Source organism: Scophthalmus maximus, chromosome 11, assembly GCF_022379125.1.
Source record: "Scophthalmus maximus strain ysfricsl-2021 chromosome 11, ASM2237912v1, whole genome shotgun sequence".
NCBI classification, from domain to species: Eukaryota; Metazoa; Chordata; class Actinopteri; order Pleuronectiformes; family Scophthalmidae; genus Scophthalmus; species Scophthalmus maximus.
Genome location: NC_061525.1, coordinates 24,287,501 through 24,315,000, shown reverse-complemented (window position 1 = coordinate 24,315,000; position 27,500 = coordinate 24,287,501). Strand labels below are relative to the sequence as shown.

General features: G+C 44.8%; 3 protein-coding genes across 5 annotated transcripts in view; 2 read left to right on the top strand and 1 right to left on the bottom strand.

The window, feature by feature from the left end:
* clip3 (CAP-GLY domain containing linker protein 3) overlaps positions 1-14,378 on the top strand; it is an 18,276-nt gene extending 3,898 nt beyond the window's left edge. The window contains exons 2-15 of one of the 2 annotated variants that reach the window (XM_035621902.1): positions 23-383; positions 2,524-2,663; positions 4,765-4,858; positions 5,534-5,695; positions 5,775-5,893; positions 6,401-6,637; positions 8,312-8,362; positions 8,644-8,779; positions 9,460-9,618; positions 9,740-9,871; positions 10,349-10,472; positions 10,574-10,641; positions 11,730-11,802; positions 13,312-14,378. In XM_035621902.1, coding sequence (XP_035477795.1) covers positions 41-383; positions 2,524-2,663; positions 4,765-4,858; positions 5,534-5,695; positions 5,775-5,893; positions 6,401-6,637; positions 8,312-8,362; positions 8,644-8,779; positions 9,460-9,618; positions 9,740-9,871; positions 10,349-10,472; positions 10,574-10,641; positions 11,730-11,802; positions 13,312-13,366 — 1,893 coding nt within the window. In that variant the 5' untranslated portion in view covers positions 23-40 and the 3' untranslated portion in view covers positions 13,367-14,378. The remainder of the gene's footprint in view (positions 1-22; positions 384-2,523; positions 2,664-4,764; positions 4,859-5,533; positions 5,696-5,774; positions 5,894-6,400; positions 6,638-8,311; positions 8,363-8,643; positions 8,780-9,459; positions 9,619-9,739; positions 9,872-10,348; positions 10,473-10,573; positions 10,642-11,729; positions 11,803-13,311) is intronic. The other variant, XM_035621903.1, reaches the window with a different exon arrangement.
* A 4,012-nt stretch (positions 14,379-18,390) lies between these two features.
* dharma lies at positions 18,391-20,429 on the bottom strand. The gene is made up of 3 exons (XM_035622028.2): positions 19,965-20,429; positions 19,590-19,816; positions 18,391-18,747 (listed from the first exon to the last, which is right to left on the bottom strand). Exons 1-3 carry the CDS (start codon positions 20,275-20,277, stop codon positions 18,652-18,654), a joined length of 636 nt encoding a protein of 211 aa, XP_035477921.1. The 5' UTR covers positions 20,278-20,429; the 3' UTR covers positions 18,391-18,651.
* A 5,073-nt stretch (positions 20,430-25,502) lies between these two features.
* The window catches only part of si:ch211-137a8.2 (uncharacterized protein LOC777613 homolog), a 17,020-nt gene continuing 15,022 nt past the window's right edge, over positions 25,503-27,500 (top strand). Inside the window, exon 1 of one of the 2 annotated variants that reach the window (XM_047335500.1) lies at positions 25,503-25,710. Coding sequence is in view for 1 of the 2 variants with exons in the window: in XM_047335499.1 (XP_047191455.1) it covers positions 26,509-26,626 (118 nt within the window). In the remaining variant the exon portion in view is untranslated. Of the gene's footprint in view, positions 25,711-26,472; positions 26,627-27,500 lie in introns of those variants that run through there. The other variant, XM_047335499.1, reaches the window with a different exon arrangement.

Sequence of the window (27,500 nt, the reverse complement as noted above, 5' to 3'; positions counted from 1 at the left end):
TGTCCTGCCTCGTCTCTCACAGGCCTGCAGCAGCAGCATCATGACTAAAGAGGAGAACCTGGAGGTGCAGGAGAAGGAGAGGCACGATCGGGAGGAGCAGGAGGAGGGGAAGGTCCAGAAGGAGGAGGAGGCTCTGACCGAGGAGGAAGAGGAGGAGGAGGAGGAATACGAGCTGGAGGAAGAGAGAGCAGAGGTGGACGACGAGGAGGAGGACGAAAAGGAGGAGGAGCGGGAGGAAAGAGAGGAGAGGGAGGAAGAGGAGGATCCACGGGAGCCCGAGCCCGAGCCGCTGTCGGTGTCCGAGTACCAGAGTCCAGTCCATGAGCCACGGCGCCGGGCCATGGTGCACCCGTCTGCCATGGCCCCGCTGCCCCAAGACTACGGTAAGCCATACCCCCTTAAACACACAGTCATACCACCTTAAATACACAGTCATACCACCGTAAACACACAGTCATACCACCTTAAATACACAGTCATACCACCGTAAACACACAGTCATACCACCTTAAACACACAGTCATACCACCGTAAACACACAGTCATACCACCTTAAATACACAGCCATACCTCCGTAAACACACAGTCATACCCCCTTAAACACACAGTCATACCCCCTTAAACACACAGTCATACCACCTTAAATACACAGTCATATCACCTTAAACACACAGTCATACCACCATAAACACACAGTCATACCACCTTAAACACACAGTCATACCACCGTAAACACACAGTCATACCACCTTAAACACACAGTCATACCACCTTAAACACACAGTCATACCACCTTAAACACACAGTTATACCCCCTTAAACACACAGTCATACCCCCTTAAACACACAGCCATACCCCCTTAAACACACAGCCATACCACCTTAAATACACAGTCTTACCACCGTAAACACACAGTCATACCACCGTAAACACACAGTCATACCACCTTAAATACACAGTCATACCACCTTAAATACACAGCCATACCACCGTAAACACAGCCATACCACCTTAACACACAGTCATACCACCTTAAATACACAGTTTTACCACCTTAAATACACAGTTATACCACCTTAAATACACAGTTATACCACCTTAAATACACAGTCATACCACCGTAAACACACAGTCATACCACCTTAAATACACAGTCATACCACCTTAAATACACAGCCATACCACCGTAAACACAGCCATACCACCTTAACACACAGTCATACCACCTTAAATACACAGTTTTACCACCTTAAATACACAGTTATACCACCTTAAATACACAGTTATACCACCTTAAATACACAGTTATACCACCTTAAATACACAGTTATACCACCTTAAATACACAGCCTTGTATATAAAAGTGTGGACGTAACTGAAGTAAACTTCAGTGGATTCGCCATGGCATTGCAAAGGCTACACACACACACACACACACACACACACACACACTCACAAACACACACACACACACACACACACACACACACACACACACACACACACACACTGTCACTTGATACAGTCTGTGTGTAAAGCTGTGGATCCACGTCAGGCTCATTGATATTCATCAGACGAACTCAGACCGACTAACTCCATTATACACTCCTCTGTGTGTGTGTGTGTGTGTGTGTGTGTGTGTGTGTGTGTGCATGTGTGTGCGTGTGTGTGTGTGTGTGTGTGTGTGTGTGTGTGTGTGTGTGTGTATGTGTATGCATGTGTGTGTGTGTGTGTGTGTGTGTGTGTATGTGTATGCATATGTGTGTGTGTGTGTGTGTGTGTGTGTGTTTGTATGCATGTGTGTGTGTGTGTGTGTGTGTGTGTGTGTGTGTGTGTGTGCTCCTGCTCACCAGCCTGAAGGAGAATTTTTCTGTCCTGTCAAAATGTGGAACTCGTGGGGGGAATGCTGAACTATATGCTAATGATTCTGCGGATCATTGTCCGTATCACCACATCAACTTCGTGATTGATTCGCGTCAGTTTCATTTGTTCCGTCCGTGAATGTTGTGTCTCAGCAGCTTTTCGTGTTTTTCTTCTCCTCGGACGACGCGGAAGTAAAAAAAGAAAAGTGAATGACGTTGGGCTTTCTGCTCTCGCGGGTTTAAACTGTGACAGAGAGAAGCGACTTTTGTAAACAACCAAGATGTCTGTTGCTGATGAACCAGCATTTGACCAAAAGTACCTGATATTTTCATATTTCTCCCACTGGTTCACAGACGTTGTGGAATCTTCATCACATCATCTCCTCTCTGGTCCGTCGCTCGACAGACTCACTGGTCTTAGATTCGATAATGAACTGACAGTTCCCAGGCTGATGAGATTTGAGAATTGAGTCCAGCAGTTTGCAGTTTGCAGTTGCGATGTATGAAACTTTTCTGCCGTCCACCTGCAGGACGTGAAATGAATCCTGACTCAAACTGCAGACGAGGCTGAACTCACAGGTTCCTTCTGAGTTCCACCATGTTTTAAAGAGCCCGGGTGTTTCTCTTCCTCTCACTGTCCCCGTGGTCCTTTGTCTCCAGCCTTCACCTTCTTCGACCCGAACGACCCGGCCTGCCTGGAGATCCTCACGGATCCTCGCACCACCGTGCCGGAGCTGTTCGCCATCGTGCGCCAGTGGGTTCCTCAGGTGCAGCACAAGATCGACGTCATCGGCAACGAGGTGGGAAACGCACCAACGTCAACGCTCGGAAAATAAACTTTTAACTGTGTCAGACATTTACTTTATATGTACTTGAACATAACATTGTTCTTTTAGTGATTTATCATCATGAAAATTCCAAACACAGAATCCAGCTTCTGATTTGTAGCTTTTTCTTCATCTTGCATCATAAATACACTGGATCTTAAAAAAACACAATCCAGTTTACTTTCTTTAGCATTAGCCCTTTAAGATGTTAGCCATGAGCATTTAATACCAAACACAAAACAACTGGGAACTAATGGTGAAATAATACAAACTATACTTGTCCCTGTTACTTGTACATGTTCTTCAAATGACCATAAAACATCTCACAAAAATCTTTGATCGCAAGTTTAAAGGAAGAAGCTAAACCTCAACCCCCTCGCGTCCAACCCGAGTCCCACTATCGACCTCGACCTAAAACAGAATATCGACCTGTCACAACCTGACAGATGTCCGGGAATTTAGGGAAGCGACAAATGCCGACGTGGTGTAACGAGCAAAGCCATTTATTGTTTTGTGTTCCAACCAAAGACTGTAGATAAAGATGGACGACATGAAGCCAAATCCTCCTGATCGCCTCCTGGTGTCTGGCTGCAGTACAGGTCATAAGCCCCGCCCCCTCCATGTAAGCAGATGGGACATGTAGACACTTCTGTCATGTGAGGTCGTTCTCATCACATGATGTTTTCTGTCATGTGAGGTCGTTCTCATCACATGATGTTTGTTCACGTGTTCGTGTTTGTCATCACTTTGCTTCTCATTAGTTATTTGATGATTTAAAAACGTCATGATTGACAGCGGACACTTAGTCGCGATTGGTCCAGAGTGTGTGTGGGCGGGGCCTCGATACCACAGCTCCACTCCATGATAACTACTGCACGGACTCATCATGACGTCAAAAGAACAAGATGGCGGCTCATGAATCTGAGATATTTTACCTTCCAACCTTCCATTTTATTCAACGGGAGGAAGAAGAGTCGCGTCGTCCATCTTTATTTACGGTCTACAAGTATCTTAGACAGGCAGTCGAACACAGGTGGGTGGTCCAGGGCCGTTCCCTGGGGAGAGACGTGTCAGTCAGACGAGAAGGGAAAAAAACGGATCAACAAAACGTAATATGAAAGGCCGTCACCAGAAGACCCCACAATGTCAGTAATGCAAGTACACACACACACGATGACCCAGTTAAAATGGCTGCGTGGACGCGAGAAGAGAGCGAGCAGAGAAAGTGGTGCAGAGGGAGAGAGAGAGAGAGATGGAAAGTCAATGAGACTCTATCGTGATTCAGCAGGAAGCCGACTTGGCCGAGAGGAAGAAAATACGGAGCGGAACCACGGAGCGAGCGGAGAACGGGTTCTACCCAGACAGAGATGGACTAGACGTCCTGAATGTCTCGTGTCCGCCAACCGTTGTTCTGTGGTTCTTGGTTACTTTGCCTGAAACATGGGAACTCAAATCCATAATCACATATTGAAAATCCTTTTAGACCTATAATCACCTTATTCAACAGATAATCTAGCATCATCGTTCATTTTATATTTCTCTTTTTCCGTGGCTTCTAATGAACCATCACATTCACGTCAGTGAGGTTGTTATGTTCGTCTGTGCGGTGATACTGTACCGATGCCACTGTCCCATGTTTGAAGGCGCCTTCAAACAAGCTTGCAATGCAGGAAGTGTAGAAGCTCAAAGTAGCTAAGGATGCAGCGTAGACCGAGTCCTCCAAAGAAATTGGGACACAGCTACAGTCTTCTTCTTCTTCTTCTTCTTCTTCTTCTTGGTTCCATTGGCAGTCAGGTGCATTACCGCCACTCATGGAGCTGGAGGGTTGAATCACGTTAGACTCACTCTTTATACTCTCACCCAGATTTGTTCTCAGGAACTGAAATGTGTTAGCCTTGTGTAGCCAGACTGATTCTCAAATGAGCTCATTACACATCACCTCAGTTAATCTTTGGTTTCAAGACTGTTCTTTGTAAGAAAACACTAGAAACACGATCTCAATTTCCTCCTGAATTTGTCTTCAGATAGTTGAACACAGAATCTGTTCCCTCTCTTTCGTCTGTCTTTGTCTCAGATCCTGAAGCGTGGTTGCCATGTGAACGACCGCGACGGTTTGACCGACATGACGCTGCTTCACTACAGCTGTAAGGCCGGAGCTCACGGAGTCGGTAAGATACGCCGGTCCACAGTCTTCACACAACCCTGCGGTAAACATCCACACAAACGAGGCCAACTTTGTTTCACCTTATCTTTGAGTGATTATCAGAACATCTCATGACAAATCCCAAACCAGTAATGATTGTATCTCACTGATCAGTATGAATCTGTGCCATGGTCGAGTCAGAGTTGATTGAGGAGGATTTACGAGCTGTGAAAGACGAGGCCACTGTTCCTCAGACCCTCCAAAAATATCCCTCAATTTCTGATGTGACGTCTTGACAACAACCAGGGCGAACACACCAACGCTCGCTGGTTCACTAGAGGAGGAGACCTTCCTCTTGGTCGGAGGTCGTGGGGTGTATCACTGGGCCTTTGGTGGTGGAACTGCGCCTCCTAGTGTCACAACCCAGACGTGACTGAGCTGTAACTCACTGAGGACTTCACGTGAAGCTCCAAAACACCCGACGACACCCTTTTAACTCTGAAAACAATCCAGTTTGACCATGGTCGCAGGTGTAGGCTGACATGCAGAGTCCTCGAGCTCTGAGTCCGGTCACAGGACGTCACAGGACGTCACAGAGGCCGGATCCTGAGGCCGGATCCTGAGGCCAGATCCTGAGGCCGGATGCTGAGGCCGGATCCTGCTCCTCTCAGTCTCGTTGATCCACTCGTGTTGTGTGCAGGCGATCCGGCGGCGGCGCTGCGTCTCACCAGTCAGCTCATCTCCCTGGGCGCCGACGTGAGTCTGAGGAGTCGCTGGACCAACATGAACGCGCTGCACTACGCCGCTTACTTCGACGTCCCGGAACTGATCCGAGTCCTGCTCAAAGCCGCCAAACCCAGAGGTAAAGCGCAACCATTTGTGACCGTTAGCTCTTCCCGACAGTATCTCCGGATGTGACGGTCCGTGTCTGTTCTCCACAGTGATGAACTCCACATGCAGTGATTTCCACTACGGCACAGCTCTGCACATCGCCGCCTCCAACCTCTGCCTGGGCGCAGTGAAGTGTCTGCTGGAGCACGGAGCCAACCCCACTGTCCGGGTAAAATAACTCCTCGTCGTTTTATAACGTCTGAATCGTATGAGAAGATAAAGGAGGTTTCACACGACAACGGTGTTGGAGATTTTAATCAGCACCAGTCTTTGTTTTGGCAGCAGCCATTTTTTCATTTTGGCTTTTTCTCACTTCTTCAGCATATTAGATAATTACACTAAATGACTGCATACTGTAAATATATATTCTCTAATGGCTTTTCCTGATAATTAAGTATCGATGTATTCAAAACCAAAGTACCACATTTTTAAGGCGATTCTGTTGCATATATAATATTTCAAATATGACATTCATCATTTTATTCACTTAAATTGATCCTGGAGTATTGAAAGTTTGGATTCTGTATTAGAATATTTCTAACAAAATGTGTAACAATTCCCCTTCACTTCACACTTCCCACTTCACCCAAACTACTTGTTTTCGGGATTAAACGTTGATCAGATTGATTATTAGAACCTAGCTGAAGAAAATCCTCTCTGTCTCGTCTCTCCGCAGAACGATAAGGGCCAGGGTCCGGCGGACGTCGTTCCCGACCCGATGGACATGAGTCTGGACAAGGCCGAGGCGGCCATGGTGGCCAAAGAGCTGAGACAGCTGCTGCTGGACGCCGTCCCGCTGAGCTGCAACCTCCCCAGAGCCACGCTCCCCAACTACGACAACATCCCGGGGAACCTGATGCTGACGTCGCTGGGGCTGAAGCTGGGGGAGCGCGTGCTGCTGGACGACATGAAGGTCGGAGGCATCGGGGGGTTTTATGAGTCATGTCCACAAAGTGTGAACAAAGATACTAAACCCCTGAGCAGAGAAATAGTTGAATGCAGCCGCTGCAAATGAAGTAATCTGAACCTTAACCCTTCAGATTCAGTCTGAGAAAGACGTTGTGTATCGTAGTCGACAGTAAAACAAGAACTCGCTGAGGTCCTCGGTACGAGTGAAGTGACAGGAACCAAAATTTGACACTGGCGTTAAATGTATATATGAATAATGAATAATCCTGGACAATGGTTCAAATGACGGTTGTAATGGAAAAACTTATGCAGTTGAATCAGGGTGATGGAGACCGTGGATGAATCCTGGTTCGTTACGCAGATCAACAAGTGGTCAGTGCATGGTCTCCGGTCTCTGGGTGTATTTGTCTCTCTCAGAATAATGTGGTCATCCAACAGACAGAATGGTTGTCTCCATAGAAACGCTCTGTCTCAGTACATTAAGGACAAATGGCCATTTGGGACAAAGGGCCAAACTTTTAACCACACTCCGAAACGATGGTCATTTAAATAAGAGCATGAAAATCTTCTTTAACTAAAAAGAGGGACTGTCCACTTCCAGGCCCGATGATCTTAAAACCAGAAGAAAATAAAACTGGCACAGCTAAAAGTCAAAATCTAAAGTCGTGTTCCAAAGATCCAGACTCAGAGATGAGTGGAGCTCAGATCTCCGCCAAGACCCAACAGTTCTTCAGTCAAGTCAAGTCTCAAAATCCCATTGTGGAATAATGATAGGTTGATTAAAAAATGTCCACATCAGCGCAAAAATGTATTCTTTCTAGGTCCACGTCCCGGCATTCCACGAGTTCCATGGAAATCTGTTCAGTAGTTTTTGAGTAGTGGACAGAGGTGAAAACATAATCTCCTTGTTCTCAATAGTTCTCATTTCATTTCATAATTATGTATTTTGCTCTTTTCAGTGCGATCCAAAAACAAGTTTACAAAACAGAACAATACACTCAAACACATTCCATGGACGAAAAAAAGGGCAGGAAGACGACAAATCTAATATTTCCTGCTCCTTTCATATCAATAACATGAATACTAATCGCCATACCTGTTTTCTTTTTCACAAATCAAATAACAAACCAATTTACACATTGATCAGTTGCTATCATTGTAACTTACATATTACTCCAGATGTTCATACATTCATTATGTGTTTCTTTGTAAATTTTTCTTAAAGCTACAGTGTGTTATATTTAGAAGAACTTAATCAGAGAAATTGAACATATTGTCCATAACTCTGTTCATATAAGAGTTAAATCTAGTTCCATGAGGTGGACCGACCTCCGTGTGAGTCTCCATGTTTCTACGTCGTGTTGAATACGGTTGTTGAACTAAACGCTCCAGAATATAAAGTGTCCCCGGTCGGTCGCTCAGTTGGTTGGGTTTGACACTTTACCACCAGATGCCGCCAGAAAAATTACACACTGGGGCTTTAAATTGGAAAAATATTTGAGCAAACAAACAAACATTTCCAGTCATTGTCCAGAGAATCCCACCGTTTCCCTCCACACACAGAAATACACATCTGCTCTGTGGCGTTATGATCAAATCAATGGACGGCAGTGAAGACGCTGTGATGTGTCAGGACAGATTGTGTGTGAGCTCTGAACGGTGTGTTCTCGCTGTGTAGCTCCAGAGAGACCAGAGCTGTGACGACGTCCCGGCTGCAAACCTCCAACAGGTTGGTTGGACTCTGTGGTGAACTGACCTGAAACTGAACTGACTCACCACGCTGACGACACGTTTCCTCCCTGTCACACACACGACAAATCAAAAATCAACCTCATCAACGTCATCTACAGTTCTGATGTACTGTATGTGCAGAGCTCCACGTCCTGCCTCTCCCTTTCCATAACAGACACGCAGATCATCTGCCCCCGCGCAAAACTGACCAGCTCACGGAATCTCTGAGGTTTCACCTCTAACTTCCAAGCCTAGCCTCTCCGTGTCTCTCTCTTGCAGACCGGCACGCTGAGGTTCTGCGGTACGACGGAGTTCGCCAGCGGCCAGTGGGTCGGCGTGGAGCTCGACGAACCCGAGGGAAAGAACGACGGCAGCGTGGGCGGCGTCCGCTACTTCATCTGCCCCCCGAAGCTCGGTAACAACAGCTGCACCACGGTGCATTCTGGGGCTCAATCGGGGATTCGTCAGTTCCTCCGGGACTTTGCCTGATTGTTGTGGTCAAAATCTCTACGATTTTTACTCGTATCCTGCGATGTTGGTTGTTTAATAAAAGAACAGCAGAGTTCTTGAACAAGTGCCGTTTACTCCAACAAGTAAAACAAGCGTACATTCAGGAGTCTCCATCTTGAATTCTAACTCTTAAAACTGCAAACGTGACATTTTCACGTCATGTTACTCGGCGAGTTTGGCCACTGGAGCGATTGTGTTTGCTTCTATCTGAGTGGAAACAACCGGAGGATCCGTGTCACATGCGTCTTCACAACCAGAAACCAGGGAGTGAATTTGGTGACGTCGGGTGTTTGTCGCTCGACAGTTTGCCGAGTTTGGTGTTTCAGTGACATTAGACATAACTGCACGATCATGCCAAGAATAAGTCAGTGGGTTTGGTTAAATTTGCGTTATATTGTTGGGATTGCGACATACGACATCCTGGAGGGACCGACTCTGTAGTTGTTGGTGGAGCTACAGTGAGTCCAGGTGCAGATGTATGGTCAGAGAGACAAACTCTGTGAAGACCGAACCAGGAGATCACATGATGAACTGTGTCTGACAATCATGAGCTTTCACTAAGGTTTTGTCTCGTCTTCGTCGTAGGGATTTTTGCCCCAGTGTCAAAGATTTCCAGGGCCATGGAGCAGGCGCTTCCTTCATCCATCACCTCCACCCCCAGAACCCCCCGCATGGACCTGGCCTCCCGCCTCGCTGGAAGGACCAAGAAGGAGAAAGACAAGAAGGAAAAAGAGAGAGAGAAAGGTAACACATACTTCTCATGTGAAAGTGGGTATGGTCCGAGTCTCACCACACGGCGGCCATCTTGGAAACCCTGGTGTGTGTGTGTGTGTGTGTGTGTGTGTGTGTGTGTGTGTGTTCGCAGCCCAGAGGAAGAAGTCATCAGTCGTCAGTCTGGACCCCGAGGGCATGAACGTGGAAGTTGGAGATCAGGTTCTGGTGGCGGGACAGAAACACGGCATCGTCCGATTCTACGGCAAAACGGACTTTGCTCCAGGTGCGTCTTCATCTACAGTCTCTGATCTGTAAACACGTGATGCTACAGTCGCCGATCATTGCGTACTGAATTCCTAAATGAAACTTAAATGTTGGCATGCGAATCTGCTGTTTGCATCTTCTGCATTTTCACTTTTTTTTAAACACGGGTCACTGTTTCTTTTCAGTGAAGTCATTTTTTTTTCTCATTCGCTATTTCTGAGAAAGCGACAGTCGTTTTTGTCGTTGTCGTCGTTGTCGTTGTCGTTGTTGTCGTTGTCGTTGTCGTTGTCATTGTCGTTGTCGTTGTCGTTGTCGTTGTTGTTGTTGTCGTTGTCGTTGTTGTTGTCGTCGTCGTTGTTGTCGTTGTTGTCGTTGTTGTTGTTGTTGTCGTTGTTGTTGTTGTTGTTGCTGTCGTCGTTGTCGTTGGAGCTGTAAGAAAGTGGTAAACTCTCTGCTGGAGGTGGAGCAGATGTGATCTGAGCTCGTGTCCCTACAGGTTTCTGGTTCGGTGTGGAGTTGGATCAGCCGACAGGAAAACACGACGGCTCGGTGTTTGGAGTCCGTTACTTCAGCTGCCTGCCCAAATATGGCGTGTTTGCTCCGCCCTCCCGCGTCCAGAGGTACGGTCGGGAGATTTTGACCCGTGACTTCCTGCGGAGACGTACGTCAACAACGAGCCGCTGATTCTAGTTGTTTTCTGTTGTTGTGGTTGTTCCGCCAGAATCGGAGGACCTAAAGACGGCTCCCACGGCGACAACTCCCTGGTGAAGAAAGTCCACCAGGTCACAAGTAGGTGTCCATCATCAGACCCTGGTGTCCAGCAGACGTACAGTACGGTTGACGCTGCTGTTTGGATAAACTACAGCAGAAACACAGGCACATTGACTCCTCTGGACAGTCACAGGCCACAGGTTCCCCCTGCCCCGACTGTACGCCGGGTGTAAACTCCACTAGCCCAGAATATGATCAGAAACCCTGTGACAGTTGAGTTTTCAACTCAGTGATCTAATTTAAATTAAGCCCTGACCTTCAAATCTGATGACTTTGTGATAGCCATTTCTTAATGTTTCTCCAATTTCTACATGTTGTTTTGTATTTTATCTCCTTCTTGATACTAAATCCAGAATGTGATTCCTTATTTATGAAAAACACAAGGAGGTGTAATCTGGACAGGAGAGATATCGTCTGGTCGAGCTCAACATATATAAATCGTGATGGGGTTATGTCGCTTTGTCAAATGGTTTCATAAATGAAATGACGACGGAGAAAAAACCAACTCTAGTCTCAAGTCTGTGTGTCTGTCTGTCTGTGTCTGTCTGTCTGTGTGTCCGTCCATCTGTCTGTCTGTCTGTCTGTGTGTCCGTCCATCTGTCTGTCTGTCTGTCTGTGTGTCCGTCCATCTGTCTGTCTGTCTGTCTGTGTGTCCGTCCATCTGTCTGTCTGTCTGTCTGTCTGTCTGTGTGTCCGTCCATCTGTCTGTCTGCCTGTCTGTCTGACTGTCTGTCCATCTGTCTGTGTGTCTGTCTGTCTGTCTGTCTTTGTCTCTGTCTGTCTGTCCGTCTGTCTGTCTGTCTGCCTGTCTGTCTGTGTGTCTGTGTGTCTGACTGTCTGTCCATCTGTCTGTCCGTCTGTCTGTCTGTCTGTGTGTCCGTCCATCTGTCTGTGTGTCTGTCTGTCTGTCTGTCTGCCTGTCTGTCCATCTGTCTGTCTGTCTGTCTGTCTGCCTGTCCGTCCATCTGTCTGTCTGCCTGTCTGTCTGTCTGTCCGTCTGTCCATCTGTCTGTCTGTGTGTCCGTCCATCTGTCTGTCTGCCTGTCTGTCTGTCTGTCTGTCTGCCTGTCTGTCTGACTGTCTGTCCATCTGTCTGCGTCCTGCAGTGTCTCAGCCCAAGCGGAACTTCAACACGATGCGTTCTCCTAAAGACCTGACGTCAGAGAACTCCATATCCAGGTGAGACCACGTGAAGCTCGTTACTGAGTCGCTGTGGAGACAATGATGACAGATTCACTCATGTTAACAGATAGTCAACTTTGTAACCTTCCACAAGCAGAAGCTGCTATATTTTTCTACTATATATTTATATTTTCCCTCCATGAAGTCTGACATAAGGAACTCGTGTACAAGAATCACATCACATGTCCAGTCACGAACAGTCAGTCTTTGTTTGTTTCCAGCACGTGTCCAAGTTGTTGCTATGGCTACATAGCCAACGTTAGCCATTTAGCAAAAAGAACTTTGCTAATTCAGCATCAAAGTTCACAGTGGAAAAACCACACAAAGGCTGACTCTTGTTTTGCTTCTATTTTCTAATCACGCCAGAAAAAAGGAGCTCTCTACCCAGCTAGCCTCGGTTCGACCAGCTTGTCGTCGCTTTCCTGACAGCGACTCATCGTAGCATCCGTCACCACACACTTTTTACAAATCGTGCTGTTCGACCTTAAAGCGAAAAAAGCGCTTTCAGTCGCTGCAGATGCTCAATCTGACTTCCTGTGTTGCTAACATCTCTTTACCTCCTCTCTCTGGTCTTCGTCCTCCTCCTCTTCCTCTGCTCCTCCTCTTCCTTTGCTCCTCCTCTTCCTCTGGTCTTTGTCTTCGTTCTCCTCCTCGTCCTCGTCCTCCTCCTCCCTCTGGTCTTCGTCCTCCTCCTCCTCCTCCTCCTCGTCCTCCTCCTCTTCCTCTGCTCCTCCTCCTCCTCCTCTTCCTCTGCTCCTCGTCCTCCTCTTCCTCTGCTCCTCCTCGTCCTCCTCCTCTTCCCCTGCTCCTCGTCCTCCTCCTCCTCCTCTTCCTCTGCTCCTCCTCCTCCTCCTCTTCCTCTGCTCCTCGTCCTCCTCCTCTTCCTCTGGTCTTCCTCCTCTTCCTCTGGTCTTCCTCCTTGTCCTCCTCCTCTTCCTCCTCCTCTTCCTCTGGTCTTCCTCCTCGTCCTCCTCCTCTTCCTCCTCCTCTTCCTCTGGTCTTCCTCCTCATCCTCTTCCTCTTCCTCTGGTCTTCCTCCTCGTCCTCCTCGTCCTCCTCTTCCTCCTCCTCTTCCTCTGGTCTTCCTCCTCGTCCTCCTCTTCCTCTGGTCTTCCTCCTCGTCCTCCTCTTCCTCCTCCTCTTCCTCTGGTCTTCCTCCTCGTCCTCCTCTTCCTCTGGTCTTCCTCCTCCTCCTTCTCTTCCTCTGCTCCTCGTCCTCCTCCTCTTCCTCTGGTCTTCCTCCTTGTCCTCCTCCTCTTCCTCTTGTCTTCCTCCTCCTCCTCCTCCTCTTCCTCCTCCTCCTCCTCTTCCTCTGCTCCTCGTCCTCCTCCTCTTCCTCTGGTCTTCCTCCTCGTCCTCCTCCTCTACCTCCTCCTCCTCCTCTTCCTCTGCTCCTCGTCCTCGTCCTCCTCCTCTTCCTCCTCCTCCTCCTCTTCCTCTGCTCCTCGTCCTCGTCCTCTTCCTCTGGTCTTCCTCCTCGTCCTCCTCCTCTTCCTCCTGCTGCAGGTTGCTGTTCTGCTGTTGGTTTCCGTGGATGCTGCGTGCCGAGATGCAGTCCTAACCACGCCCCCTTTGCCTCTCTCCTTCCTCTGATGGATCCATCGATCCCTCCGCTCTCTCTCTCTTCTCTCCATCTTTTACTTTTACTTGTTCCTCTCGGAGTCTCCTCACGACCGTCGTCACTCACCCTTCTTGCAGTGAAGCCTGGTCCCTCTTCTCTCCAGCTCTCAGCCCAAATCCTTCTGATTCAGCCGTTCTATAGCAAAATCTATAGTGCCTTGAATGTATCTGATCAAAAAAACGTCCCGCGATGCGATTCTCCCCCCGGAACAATCTCAGTTTCTTTCCGCGCGACTTCTCATCTCATCGTCGCAGCTCAGTATTTTTCCACGTTGGACCGTTAAACCGCACAACGTCAGTTCGTGCTGCGACACGTCCAGACATGTTTTTGCTGATACTAGTTTTGAGTTTTGCCAAATTCTTTTGAATTTGAGTGCCAGATAAATTAGTCAGTACATTTTAAGGGTGGCACCTGTTTTCTTCAATATAACAACAATGATCAAAGTGATAATCTATAACACTTTGACTCTGCAACATGACGAGTCAAAGTGTCTCGTTTCCAAACAGAATGTGTGAGGTTGATTCTGCGTTGCTCAAGATGTTGTCCGAGCATCGTTTCGCGACTCTTTCTCGATCACCGCCGCATCGTGGGGCCGCGGATGTCGACGCTTCCTCGCCACGCGTGAGCCGTACGGACCCGTTGGGCAGAACGTGGTTCTACAAGAACCTTGCAGGTTCTGCAGCCTCGAGCCAGAGAGGCGGTTTCCGCTCCACTCAGAGAAACGTCCCGTCTCGGTGTTTGTCGCCCGCACGCTGTGATCTCAGATGTCAAAGTGGAGACAGGGTTTCAGCTGCTGACCTCGTGGACGTCATCATAGCGTTCCAGTCACGTCCGGGGATCGACGCTCTCACGACAAAGTTGAACTGGTGCTCGTTCCCCTTCGGCTACAAACCTCAACTCAAAGGAAACAGCTGGATTTTGAAAAACACTTTTAGTCTTTGATAGATGAAATACTGTAGATTGACATTGTAGCTACTGAAAACTGTCATTATTGATTATAATAAGAGCAAAATGAATCCGTCTAGTGAGAGTTTAACTATAGAACATCATAGAAATCTTTAAAAGAGCTGAAGTTATAATCGGCCATTGACCAAAACTGCTAACAAATCCCAAAATGACGAGTTCTCCTTTAAAATCCCACACGTTCAAATCAAAGTGTTTTCATCCGCGTTGAGTTTCAAGTCTAAAGATATTTACGTGTTTGCGTCGCTGCCGTCGTTTGCATCCAAACCAAGTTTCTTTCAAAACTGATGTCGCCGTCGAAACGGCTTCTAATCAATTCAATCTTTGTCGTCGATAATCGTCCGTTCAACTCAGTCCCGTCGTCATCATCATCTCCTCTGTCGCGACGTCGTGATGTTTTCAAACTTTCTGAACTTTTCTTTGTGAATGTGAACGTCCGCGAAAAAAGACCAAACAAAAAAACACAAGTTGACCAGAACCTACATGTGTGTGTGTTCGCTTAATGTTAAACTCTCTGGAAGTGTGTGTGTGTGTGTGTGTGCACACAACTGCAAACAGCAATATGTAACCAACCAGTGTAGTTACAGTATCTGTGTGTGTTAATGTCTCTTTACACTCTGCAACACACGAACTCAGAGAGACGAACACGCCGAGGTTGTCGAGGCCGAGACGCTGGAAACTACCAAAAAAGTTCATCAAATCAAATCAAATTCAGACGCTTTGAGACAATATTACAATAGATATTTGGCAGCGTGTTTACACCTCAGTGATCGGTAGATTCAATAACTCAACAGATATTACGATTAATATTTTTTTACTTTTTTCGTCACAGTGGCAAAAACACACTGAGTTAACAAACCCACAATCTGTCGGGAATGAGGTGAAGCTGCAGCTGATTTTATTATTTGGCTTCTTAAGTTTGGAGTGAATTTAAAAATCTGACTGAACTGATCTTAAATTTTTGTAAATTTTTTGGCGCCATCTGGTGGTAAAGTGTCAAACCGCAACCAACTGAGCGACCGACAGGGGACACTTTATGGTGTCGCACCGCTGATGACATTTCCTGTTTCCGTCAGCGTCTGAAAATTCAACGTGAACGCGACGTGTTCTGGAACGTTTAGTTCAACAAGCGTATTCAACAGGATGTGAAACATGGAGACTCACACGGAGGTCGGTCCACCTCATGTTCTTCTGAATATTACACACTGCAGCTTTAAGTTTCACAACCCAATGAATCAATATTGGCCACGTTAGATGAACCGACTTTAGCTTCATTTTTAGGCACTTTTCTGAACGATGCTGTTTTTGTAGTTTTGACTCTGGGTCGTTGAAACTGTCCAGAAAATGTCCGGAGAGACAGAGTTTTTTGAAAACTGCGAGAATCCCGACGTCAAGTTAACACGATACGCAGACGACTCACAGCTTTACCTCCGTTGTCTTGTCTTCATGCCGTTCACTACTTTCACAAGAGAGTCAGGTGACCGGAGGTGAATCCACGCAGGTGGTTTACATCTGTTTATATTTAAAAACTGCAGTTGGTGGACCACAGTGATGGTTTGGTCTTTGTACAGTAAACGTACAGTACAGTCAATATGTCCCAGTGAAGCCTCTGTGGGTCCTGAACAGTTGTGTTCTGACTACCGTGTCAATGTGGAGCTTCTCTGGTTTGGCCACTAAGCGTCGCTAGTGAGTCACTGGTTATACATCTTGTACAACGGACAAAAAATATTACGTAAAGCGTTCCTCATACTCTCTGTTGATTAGTTCCATTTAAAGGGACGGTGGTGGTTCTGCCTGTTTTAGCTTTTGAAGTAAAAACTCAAAAGCACATTCCTGCTGACTCGTTAGCTAATATTAGGTTGATTTCAGGCCGACGATTAGTCCTTGAAATGTTTCTACCAGGGCAGTCAAATGATTGATTTTCTTAACTGCCATTTATATCTTAATTTCAATAGTTACTTGCAATTAATCGCATTTTGAATCATGTTTTTTAAATTCCATCATATTGCATTTCAGCATTCAAGCAGGGTTTTTTTTATCCATCGCTAAAGCCACCAGTTTGGCCAACCCTTGCTACTAGTTGGTTAAACTAAATGCTTATATTTTATTTAATTTAAGAGGTCATGCAGCCGCTCACCACTTGTTGGCGCTACAGCCCCAAAGTTGGGTTTGCCCGAATGTTGTAAACAAGCAAAGGGGGAAAGCAGCATTTTGATTTGGCAAATAAAAATATGTTTGTGAGGAGGCTGCGTCAGAACATAACCACACTTTTAGAAACGGCATGTGGTTAAATTGCTCCTCGCGCTCGCATGGCTAACGTTAGCCACACTCGGCTAACATTGGCCTAAAATGAAGGGGTAAAAAACAGCTGCCTGGAAGGAAGGAAGGAAAAATCAATCAAACATCGAGGAGGATTTGTGCAAGTGATCAGCAGGAACGTAGAGCCGCCGATACTTGTGCAGCCGACGGGGCTAAAACATCCAGAACCGGAGGTCGTGGTCCTTGAAGTCGTCCTCTATACTCGATGTACGTGTCTGAGAATACAATGTTTCAAAACGCATCCTCATAGAAACTAACTCAGTAACTGGTTGTTTTATCATTAATAAGTCCTATGAATATACAGTATATAGCCTATATTTTGATAACTTCACTAAGTGTACCTTTTTGTTCTCCCGGGTTTTGTAGTGTGTGTGTGAGTGTGTGTGTGTGAGTGTGTGTGTGTGAGTGTGTGAGTGTGTGTGTGTGAGTGTGTGTGTGTGTGAGTGTGTGTGTGTGTGTGTGTGTGTGTGTGTGAGTGTGTATGTGTGAGTGTGTGTGTGTGAGTGTGTGTGTGTGAGTGTGTGTGTGTGAGTGTGTGTGTGTGAGTGTGTGAGTGTGTGTGTGTGAGTGTGTGTGTGTGCGAGTCACTCCTGTTTTAAAAGTGTGTGATACTGACGGTAGTTAAAGAAGAAACAGGGGAGAACGAGCTCCGGACGTCCTAACACCTACTCACTGCATGCTCGCTCGCTCGCTCGCTCGCTCGCTCGCTGTGTCAGTGCTGTAACTCTCTCTTTCTCTCAGTATTTTATGATTTTGGTTTTTCAAATGTGTTTCTTCTTCTCATCAGCATGGAAATGCTTCTAATAATAACAGTGACAACTCTATGAATATAATAAAGAATTTGATGTTGTTTTTCTACCTCTCCTGTCCTCTGCTTTTTTCGTCACAGAAAAACATCTCAGGGGTTAAGTTTTATTATTCAAACTAGTTATAATGGAGTCTGAATTATTGCAACATGTATAATTTTTTGTACTGATTATTTTCCCTTCGACATGAATTGTGCATGAGTATTCAAATCAAATTTATTTCATATGAAAATAAAAACAACAACGGGCCTAATGCGGACCCTTGAGGAACCCCACAAGTGACCACCTTTTATTTTTGTATAAGGAATTCTTATCTGAACAAACTGATGCCTGTGATTTCTTAACTTTGAATCTTTAATGGTTCACAACAAACGAGAAGCAAGTTTTTATGCACAATGAGGTCACCGGTCGACGCAAAGACACGATTTGCTCACAAACGATGCTTCATGTGTGTCACTTGCTCCAGTTGAAATATTTGTGAAATATTTGCGTGGCGTGATTTCGTGAAAGCCCCAAAGTGTTTAGATCCGTTTACTTACCTAATACAAATGATCCTGCGGCCGAACTCGCACCAGTTGCGTGGCGCGAAAAAATTGGTGTGAACGCATCATAATGCTGTATGCCACGATCAATAATGATATATAATATATGATTAACATTTATTTTCTTTAAATCGTTTACACTAGACAAAAAATTATTTTAGAGAGTATGAAGTGAGTATTAAGAGATTGAACGTACGAGCAAGAATCACAGTGTCGCTGGACTTCCTCTGTGTGCTTCCTCGTGAAGCATGTGTTCATAAATAAAGATGAAAACTGGACCATATCACGATAACTACATTTCATTTTTAATTTAAAAAAAACACTCAAGGTTACAAACGGTGCTTGTGTTTTATTTTTGTAAAACACACTAATTTCAATAAATTACAGGAAAATACAAAATAATTTTGAGACTACAAATCATTGTCCTCCAACACTCTGCAGTCAACTGTCCCCGGGGTTTAAAGTGTGGGGGGTGACTGACTTTCCCAAGCAGCACCTGAATGCATCATCACAATAAAAAAAGGTCCAGTCGTCTCATTAACGGTGCCGCCCCTGGGTCGGTACCGGAGGAGTTCGGTGGGCGGTCGGACTGAGTTCAGAGGAAGGAGGTGAAGAGCATCTTCTCCGGGGATTTGACCTTCGACCCGCTGCCCTGTCGCTTCCTCCTGGCCCTGCGGTTCTTAAACCAAACCTGGAAACGAGAGAGAGAAGAGTTTTAATTTCATCTTCTCACACAGAACAAGAAACAAATATTTTTAATATTCACATATCATTAAAGCCCCAGTGTGTAATTTTTGTAATTTTCTGGCGGCATCTGGTGCTAAAGTTGCAAAAACCGCAGCCAACCGAGCGACCGACAAGGGACACTTTATGGTGGCGCACCGCCGATTCCATTTCATCCAACGTCTGAAAATGCAGCGTGGACGCGACGTATTCTGGAACGTTTAGTTCAACAACGTATTCAACACGACGTAGAAACATGGAGACTCACACGGAGGTCGGTCCACCTCATGAACTATATTTAACTCTTATATGAACACAGAGTTATGGACAATATATTCAACTTCTGTGAATAAGTTCTTCCGAATATCACACACTGGAGCTATAAAGGTTTGATGATGAACAACGGAAGATGTTTTATGTCCTTGACTCTGGTTTGGATTTTAGTTTTTTTTGTTTTTAATCTAGATCAAATGTTCAAATGAATGTTAAACAAATACATGCAACCTGAATGTAAATTGTTTGATATTCAAAGAAGTTGGGAAAAAAAAGTGACTTATAATTAAAAAAACTGAATCAGTCCAGAGACAGAGGGAAGAAAGTGAAACAGGAACAGAGACTTTGTGCGTAAAAATGTGACGGAGAAGTTTTTTGTGTTGGACATTAAATATACTTAATTATAAATGACTAAGCAATTTTAATATTTATATATATATATTTTTAAACAGAGTTAAATTGCCAAATAAAAGGAGTCCTCGGTGAGCCGTGCGGTCTCCACCGGGGCTCCTGTGCCCGCCTCAGGGCGACACTCACCCGGACCGTCTCCTCGCTCAGCCCGCTGCTCCTCGACACCTCGGCCCGCGCCTCCGCCGCCGGGTAGTCGGTGAGCGCGAACAGCGCCTCGAGCTGCTTCGTCTGACCGTCGGTGAACACCGTCCTCATCCGGGCCTTCTGCCGCGGCTGCGGCTGCGCGGCCGCGTTGGACACGTGGTGGTGGTGGTGATGATGGTACCCGTGGTAACCAGGCAACGGCGGAGCATCTGGTGAAGGAGGAAAGATGGAACGCGTTTAAAAGTTCAGTCAAACACGGAACAGAGAAAAATAATGATGAAACTTTAAATTAACTTTATTAAATTTAACGATTTAATGACTTAAAAGTTTCAAGACAAACTGAAAACTTGTGCTCACCTGCGGCCTCGCGGCTGCTGAAGTGCACGAACACTCCGGAGTTCGGATACAGGCCGGTGAAGTCTGCTCCGCGGTGGAAACCGGCTCCGTACGGACAGAACGCCGCCTCCCCGAAGCTCATGGCTCCGTACGGCAGGAAGCCTGGTGCCGGCACCGGCACCGGCACCGGGGCGGGAGGCCGGAGGTTCCCGGAGTCCAGGCGGAATCCCTGCAGCCGGTATCGGTCCGGGGAGAAGTCCCTCGGCGGCTTGTGTCCGAGCTGCGGCGAGAGGATGCGCTCGATGCTGAAGTCGGACACGCTGCTTCCGTCCATGACGACGAGGAGCCCCTGAGCGGTGCGGGGCCCTCGGGGGCCCCCGGTTATAAACACGCAGCCTGGGGCCTGATGGCTCCATCATCGCACACCTGACGACACCTGACGGCTCGTCGACGTGTGAACGAGCCACTCGACTTCATTCGTGGAGATGAGAGGAGACCTCGACCCTTGACCTCCTCTGTGACGTCACACCTCGAAGCTCAAACGCCTCTGTTCCATTTCATCTTTTGTTCCGTTGTGATCAGTGATCACAGATCAATACGTCTACATCTTCACATCTGAAGTGTGTTGTAGTTCATCTATTCAAATACACTCTGATTTATCTTCTGGGTCATTTACTTCAGTTTTGTTTAGAACCATTGAGTCATTTTTCCTTACTTGTTTTTTAAGTGGGAAACAGCAGGAAGAGGTTAAATTAAAATGATGATGATTTTATTTCATTTACTTTAATATCCTTCACATCCGGCTTGTAGTTTAGCTTCTATTTGTTTGTTTGTTCGTGTTTATGAACTATTTCACACACTTGTATCTATTTATACATTTAATTATTATAGTTTACAGACAAAATGTAAATGATGTGAAAAAAGAAGGAAGAATAAAACATTCAGCCACAATAATGATTTTTAAAGTGTTAAAATGTGAAGTGGAATCAAGTTAAATGAAATGATAATGATTTGATTTGATTTATTTTATTGCTGTTTTACAGAATTAAAACAGGAAAGACATTTCTTTTTACTTTTAATGTCAAATTAAAAAATGATTCTTTGTTGTTTAGACACAGAATGTACAGTAATACTTCATCAGCCATCAGATTTACACTAATACATCTTCACAATGTGACAATTTTCAGATGTTTTTTTTTTGCCAAATAACGTTTTTTTGTAAAGGAAACAATAAATGAGACCAAATATTAATGATGCAAATAAGAAAGAAAAAACATTTTATTTGCATTTAAACGTTTCTTTAGTTTTACATGAAGTCATGAAAACATTATGTGATATTTCACATCATAACTGTGGACGCTGCTGTTTAAATGTTCTTTACAGTTCATCGCAGATTTGATCTTCACCACAATGCAACAATCTGCAGTTGAACAAATCTGATCCTTAAAGTGAATTTAACTTTTAACTTCAAAATCTAAAATTAAAAAATGTCTGAAGTGTAAAAAATGAGCAAACCGGAAGTGAGTCATCAAAAAGCATGAATGTCTTTGAACAGAGGAGGTGATGAAATGTTAGAAACACGTGAAGCTGCTGAAACAGCACAGAGCCGATCATCACACGATCTTTGTGATCGACGAGCTCCTCATCACTTCTCTCTGCTTTGATGCTCTGGTGTTTGTTCTCTTTGATATTTTCATTCTGCATTAAAGTTTACGTTTAATAAAAGTCTACATTTATTTCCTTCATCGAATCAGAACATTCACGTTTTAGTCTTTTGTTGTTATGATTTAAAAAAATCCACTGGTGGTTTCATTAGAGATTTAAAAAAATCTGCTAGAACTTACAAAACAATTTAAAAGAAGCTAAATAATGAAAAATAAGTAAAAGCATTAAATATGAATCTGATGGTGTGTTTCCGGTGCGCATGCGTGGTGCAGGTTGAAGATCAACAGCTGATCGACAGCAGATCAGTCGTGTCGTCTCAACCGATTGATCCGATCGATCACAGATCAGAGATCAGAGATCACAGATCAGAGGTCAGAGATCACAGATCACAGATCACAGATCACAGATCACAGATCACAGATCAGAGATCACAGATCAGAGATCACAGATCAGAGGTCAGAGATCACAGATCAGAGATCACAGATCACAGATCAGAGATCACAGATCAGAGATCACAGATCACAGATCACAGATCACAGATCACAGATCAGAGGTCACAGATCACAGATCAGAGATCAGAGATCACAGATCAGAGGTCAGAGATCACAGATCACAGATCAGAGATCACAGATCACAGATCAGAGGTTAGAGATCACAGATCACAGATCACAGATCACAGATCAGAGATCACAGATCACAGATCACAGATCAGAGATCACAGATCACAGATCAGAGGAGAGTTTGAATCCTCTCACTTCATAATATCATATGAAGATCTGATCTGAACAAAAGAAACAACTTTTATCACAAACAGGAGTTTGAGTTTGAAACGTCGAGTCAAGTGATTCATCTTGAATATTTGACTTTTACCAGCATCTCATATTTTTCTGCAGGTCGACCAGCTGAGACAGAAAATGTCAGATCAATAAAAGTATGTCAGTAATATTTGTAATAATAATATTTGGAAGTGATCATATAAACTGTGATCATTCATCATAGTGGTGGAAAAAAGGAGGGAAGTCAGTGTCGACACATTTTGAATTAATATTGTACTTTTTAAAAATTTGGCATGACGTCATGTGTTCAGGGTTTATGGATCTATAAATGAATCCTCGTGTTCATGGCAGTTTCTTAATAATTAAAGTGGAAAATCAAAAGAATTTTCTATTATTCACTTAACTACTGTAAACTTTGTTTATTTGCTTTGATGATTTTCCATAAGAACTTCTTATGATGAAAAATTAATAGGAATAACAAAAAAATAAAAATATTTTTTATCCATCATTAAAAATGTTCATTTCATATTTTATTTGATTCGTTCATTAGTTGTTTTTTTAATATGATCTCTGTTCTGTCAAGTGTCTGAATCTCCTGTTGTTGAGCTGCAGTGCTGCGGTCTGACCAGCAGGAGGCGCCGCAGACTCTCTCTAGTGTAACACCTGATGAATCAAACAGTGCAGCCCCCTCACTTCTGTCTTTTCAAACATTTATTATAACACAGTTAATGACAATATATTCAACTTCTGTCAACAAGTTCCTCAAAACATGTGACGCTTCCTTCTGTTTTCTGTCTCATTCATATTTTAGTTTGTTTGCAGCGTTGGTCGAATGAATTCTGCTGCGTCATTAACTCAGGAATGTGATTTTAGTTTTTTCCGTTCCTCTCCGTTAGGGGGGGGGGGGTGTCTTCTGGAATCATGATGGGACTCGAACCCACGACCTTTTGAATTCCTCCTCTGGAGTTCAGATGGAAGTCCGTCACGCGTCACGTTCCGTCACGAAGCGCCGTGTGGCTGCACTTCCTCGAGTTGGCGGAGATGGTTGGTTGGTTTCGCTCACCTGAGGTCGCCTGTGAACGACGAGCACGACACGAAACACAGCGTCTGACTCGACTGCGTCAGATAATAGCGGCTAACGCTCGATTTCACTGCCACTACAAAGGTCAGAGCTGATGTTGCAGCAAAGGTCAAGACAAACATCACACACACACACACACACACACACACGTACATTTGAACAAAAGAAGTGAGGGAGAAGAGTTCCATCGTGTGTGTGTGTGTGTGTGTGTGTGTGTGAAGATGCTGTGGGGTACTGTAGTCTGATTGGACAGTTTGGGGGTACATACACCGCTCTGATTGGCTGGTTTGCGTCACAATAGGGGCCGTGATTGGCCGACAGGCGGACAATGTCCGTGTCATCGGTCGACAACGGAGAACAAAAAGACTGTTGGGGTACTGAGGCGGAAAGGTGAGGTCACTGTGTGTGTGTGTGTGTGTGCGTGTGTGTGTGTGTGCGTGTGTGTGTGTGTTCATTGAATCGGGGGGTGGGGGAGGGGGGGGGGGGGGTTGGGGATTGTTCCCTGCAGCATTCTGGGAAAAGCATGATTTGCTCTTGTTTGAATTATATAGAAATTAAATCAACTGAAAAGGGAAATTTGTTTTTCTGAATATTGTTTTTAATACATTGTCCTTCTTCGTTTGCTCCTGAATATTGTTTCCTTACAAACCAATGAGGCATTTGAACAAAAATAAACTGATCAATAATCGTGTATCAGATTCTTTCAACAATCACTTTGTCCTCGTTAACCACTGATAACACAACGTGATGTCATCACCTCCTCAGCTCTCTGGACACTTATCCCTCAAGTAGAGTTGATCAGCAGCTGAGATCCCAGGAAGCCTCAGCAGGTTTTGTCCCCAGAGGAAGAAGACGGACCTCTGGATGTCGGTCGGCCATCTTAGAAGAAGATCTACGTTAACTAACATGAACAGGAAACTTTTTACAGTGGAGAAGAAACAAGGAACAGACATGATGAAAAATGAATGAAGACGTATTACAGGTTCTGACAAACAGACAGACAGACAGACAGACAGACAGACAGACAGAGAGACAGACAGACAGTCAGACAGACAGACAGACAGATAGACAGACAGTCTCCGATTGTCTTGAAGTAAAAACAGATGTTCATGCTAATGCTATGTAGCATTAGCATGAACATAAACAGCATCTATTTTTATATTGTTAAATATATATATGATTTATTTGGTCTTATATATATATATATATATATATATATATATATATATATATATATATATATATATATATATATATATTTATTTTTATTCTTAAGTTTTTAGTATATAACTTTTTCTCACGTAATTCTATTTGTGTGAAGGGAATTTGGCAGAACATGAATTTCATTGCCCAGAGCAACTTCTTGAATATTGAATTTTATTATAAATACAGTGCTTATAAAACAGTTCTTATAAATACAGTTCTTATAAAGACAGTTGTTATAAAGACAGTTCTTATAAATACAGTTGTTATAAAGACAGTTATCATTATAAATACAGATATTATAAATACAGTTGTTATAAAGACAGTTATCATTATAAATACAGATATTATAAATACAGTTGTTATAAAGACAGTTATCATTATAAATACAGTTGTTATAAAGACAGTTATTATAGATACAGTTGTTATAAATAAAGTTGTTATAAAGACAGTTGTTATAAAGACAGTTGTTATAATATAGTGTGGTGTTGGGAAGTGGCTTTTATCATTGTGTTTTCTGATTTAAAATGAATCTCCATGTTTACAGCTCTGACCATGGAGGTGGAGTATGGAGAGCTGGGCCGCGTTCCATTCCAAAATCCGCTGCACTCACTTTGCACCTGCGTCCTTGAGCAGCATGTAACTGATCAGCTGATCTGTAAACTATAATAATAGAAGAAAGAAAAAAAAGAACAAATGTGTGAATGAAATAATAAAGTGACACTTGATTCAGTCAGAAGATGCGAACCAGGACTCATCGGAGGAGACGTTTCTTCAACAGGAGCGGGTCGCGGCCGGTGAGCAGCTGCAGGTGTGTGTGTGGGGGGCGTGGCCTGTGTTCACCTGCAGCAGGTAGAGCTCCGTGTGACCTGCTGCTCGTCAGTCGCTGTGTTTCCTGCAGCAGGTCGAAGATAAATCAGCTGATCGATCCTCACCGGAAGTGTCCGAATCCGTTTTCCCTCCGATATTTCGCACCTTTCTTTTTCTTTTCTTTTTTACACAAACACCTTCACTTCCTGCTGATGAGCTCATCGACCGGCGGGTGAGTTTCAGTTGGAGCTGACTGAGTCTGTCTTCCGGTGTGTGTGTCTGCGTGTGTTCGAGTGTGTGTGTGTGTGTGTTCGAGTGTGTGTGTGTGTGTGTGTGTGTGTGTGTGTTCGAGTGTGTGTGTGTGTGTGTCTGCGTGTGTTCGAGTGTGTGTGTGTGTGTGTGTGTGTGTTCGAGTGTGTGTGTGTGTGTGTGTGTCTGCGTGTGTTCGAGTGTGGGTGTGTGTTCCTGTTCGCGCGTGTGTGTGTTCGTGTGTTCGTGTGTGTGTGTGTGTGTATGTGTGTTCGTGTGTTCGTGTGTGTGTGTGTGTATGTGTGTTCGTGTGTGTGTGTGTGTGTGTATGTGTGTTCGTGTGTGTGTGTGTGTATGTGTGTTCGTGTGTGTGTGTATGTGTGTGTGTGTGTGTGTGTGTATGTGTGTGTGTGTGTGTGTGTGTGTGTGTGTAGGTTGTCATTTTAGAACCGGTTTGTGTGTCTGCCAGTGGTTTTACACATGTTGTGGGGACCGGCTTCTGTTTACACTGAGCATGATGCGTCATATTGTAACACACACTGAGTTTGAAGGTGTGTGTGTGTGTGTTTGTGTGTGAATGAGAGGGGACAGTCATTCATAGACTCAGGCCTGTCGTGTATCCAGTGTCCCCTGTGCCCTCGGGAAATGAGTTTACAGAGGAGTGTGTGTGTGTGTGTGTGTGTGTGTGTGTGTGTGTGTGTGTGTGTGTGTGTGTGTGTGTGTGTGTGTGTGTGTGTGTGTGTGTGTGTGTGTGTGAGAGAGAGAGAGACCCTCTGTTTCCATGGTTACCATGACAGACATCCAGCCCAGTGGTCATTTGCAGATAACGCAGGAGTCGATTCGTAGCCTCCACCTGCACTCGTCTGTTTCATGTGAAGGAAAATATTCAGAGGACAGAAGTGAGTGATCGATCGATCGGTGGGTAATTTGATGGACGATACGACAGACGGTAACTTGTGTCTTCATATTTGTGAACTCCAAACAAACTTTGTCCCAAGGAGATTGAAAGCGTCTGACGAGCAGGTTACGGGAGAATTACAGATGTGTGAAAGTTTTCTGTCAGGTTCAGTCTGAAGAGCTTCATGAAAACTAAAGTTCCTGACGGGACGAGAACCAGCACTGAGAGCGAACTCATAGAGAAGAAGTGATTCATTTCAATGTAAATATAATACATTTTGGACAAGTGGCCTGCAGCAGAGAATTATGAATTATGAATTAAAACCTGAATTTATGAATTCAGAACAAGATAGAAACACATCCTGTCTCAGTCTTTTACAACACGGTTGATTATTATTCATTAATCCGTCGACAGAAGCTCATTTTGATGAAATCTCTCTGATCAGAACTTTGCTCTTTTACTTTAAACTGTCTTTACTGTGATTATTTGAGTCCAAACACTTTGTGTTTTCGTGAAGTTGACCTTCTTCAAACCGTCATGAGTTCCGTCACGACGACGAAGACGAGCGTCAGATGTCACACTCGGCTGTCGGACGTGAACTTGAGAAACGTGTCCAGAGAGTTGTGTGTAGGATTGGAAGGAAACGTTGTGTAAAATGTCTGAAGAAACTCGTTTGAGTTTGTCAAGTCCAGCTCTTCTGGGGAAGTTCAGGAAAATGTCCGGACTTCATGAATTATTCTCTGGAAAAACTGTGAAAGTGTCAAGTGTGTGTGTGTGTGTGTGTGTGTGTGTGTGTGTGTGTGTGTGTGTGTGTGTGTGTGTGTGTGTGTGTGTGTGTGTGTGTGTGTGTGTGTGTGTGTGTGTGTGTGTGTGTG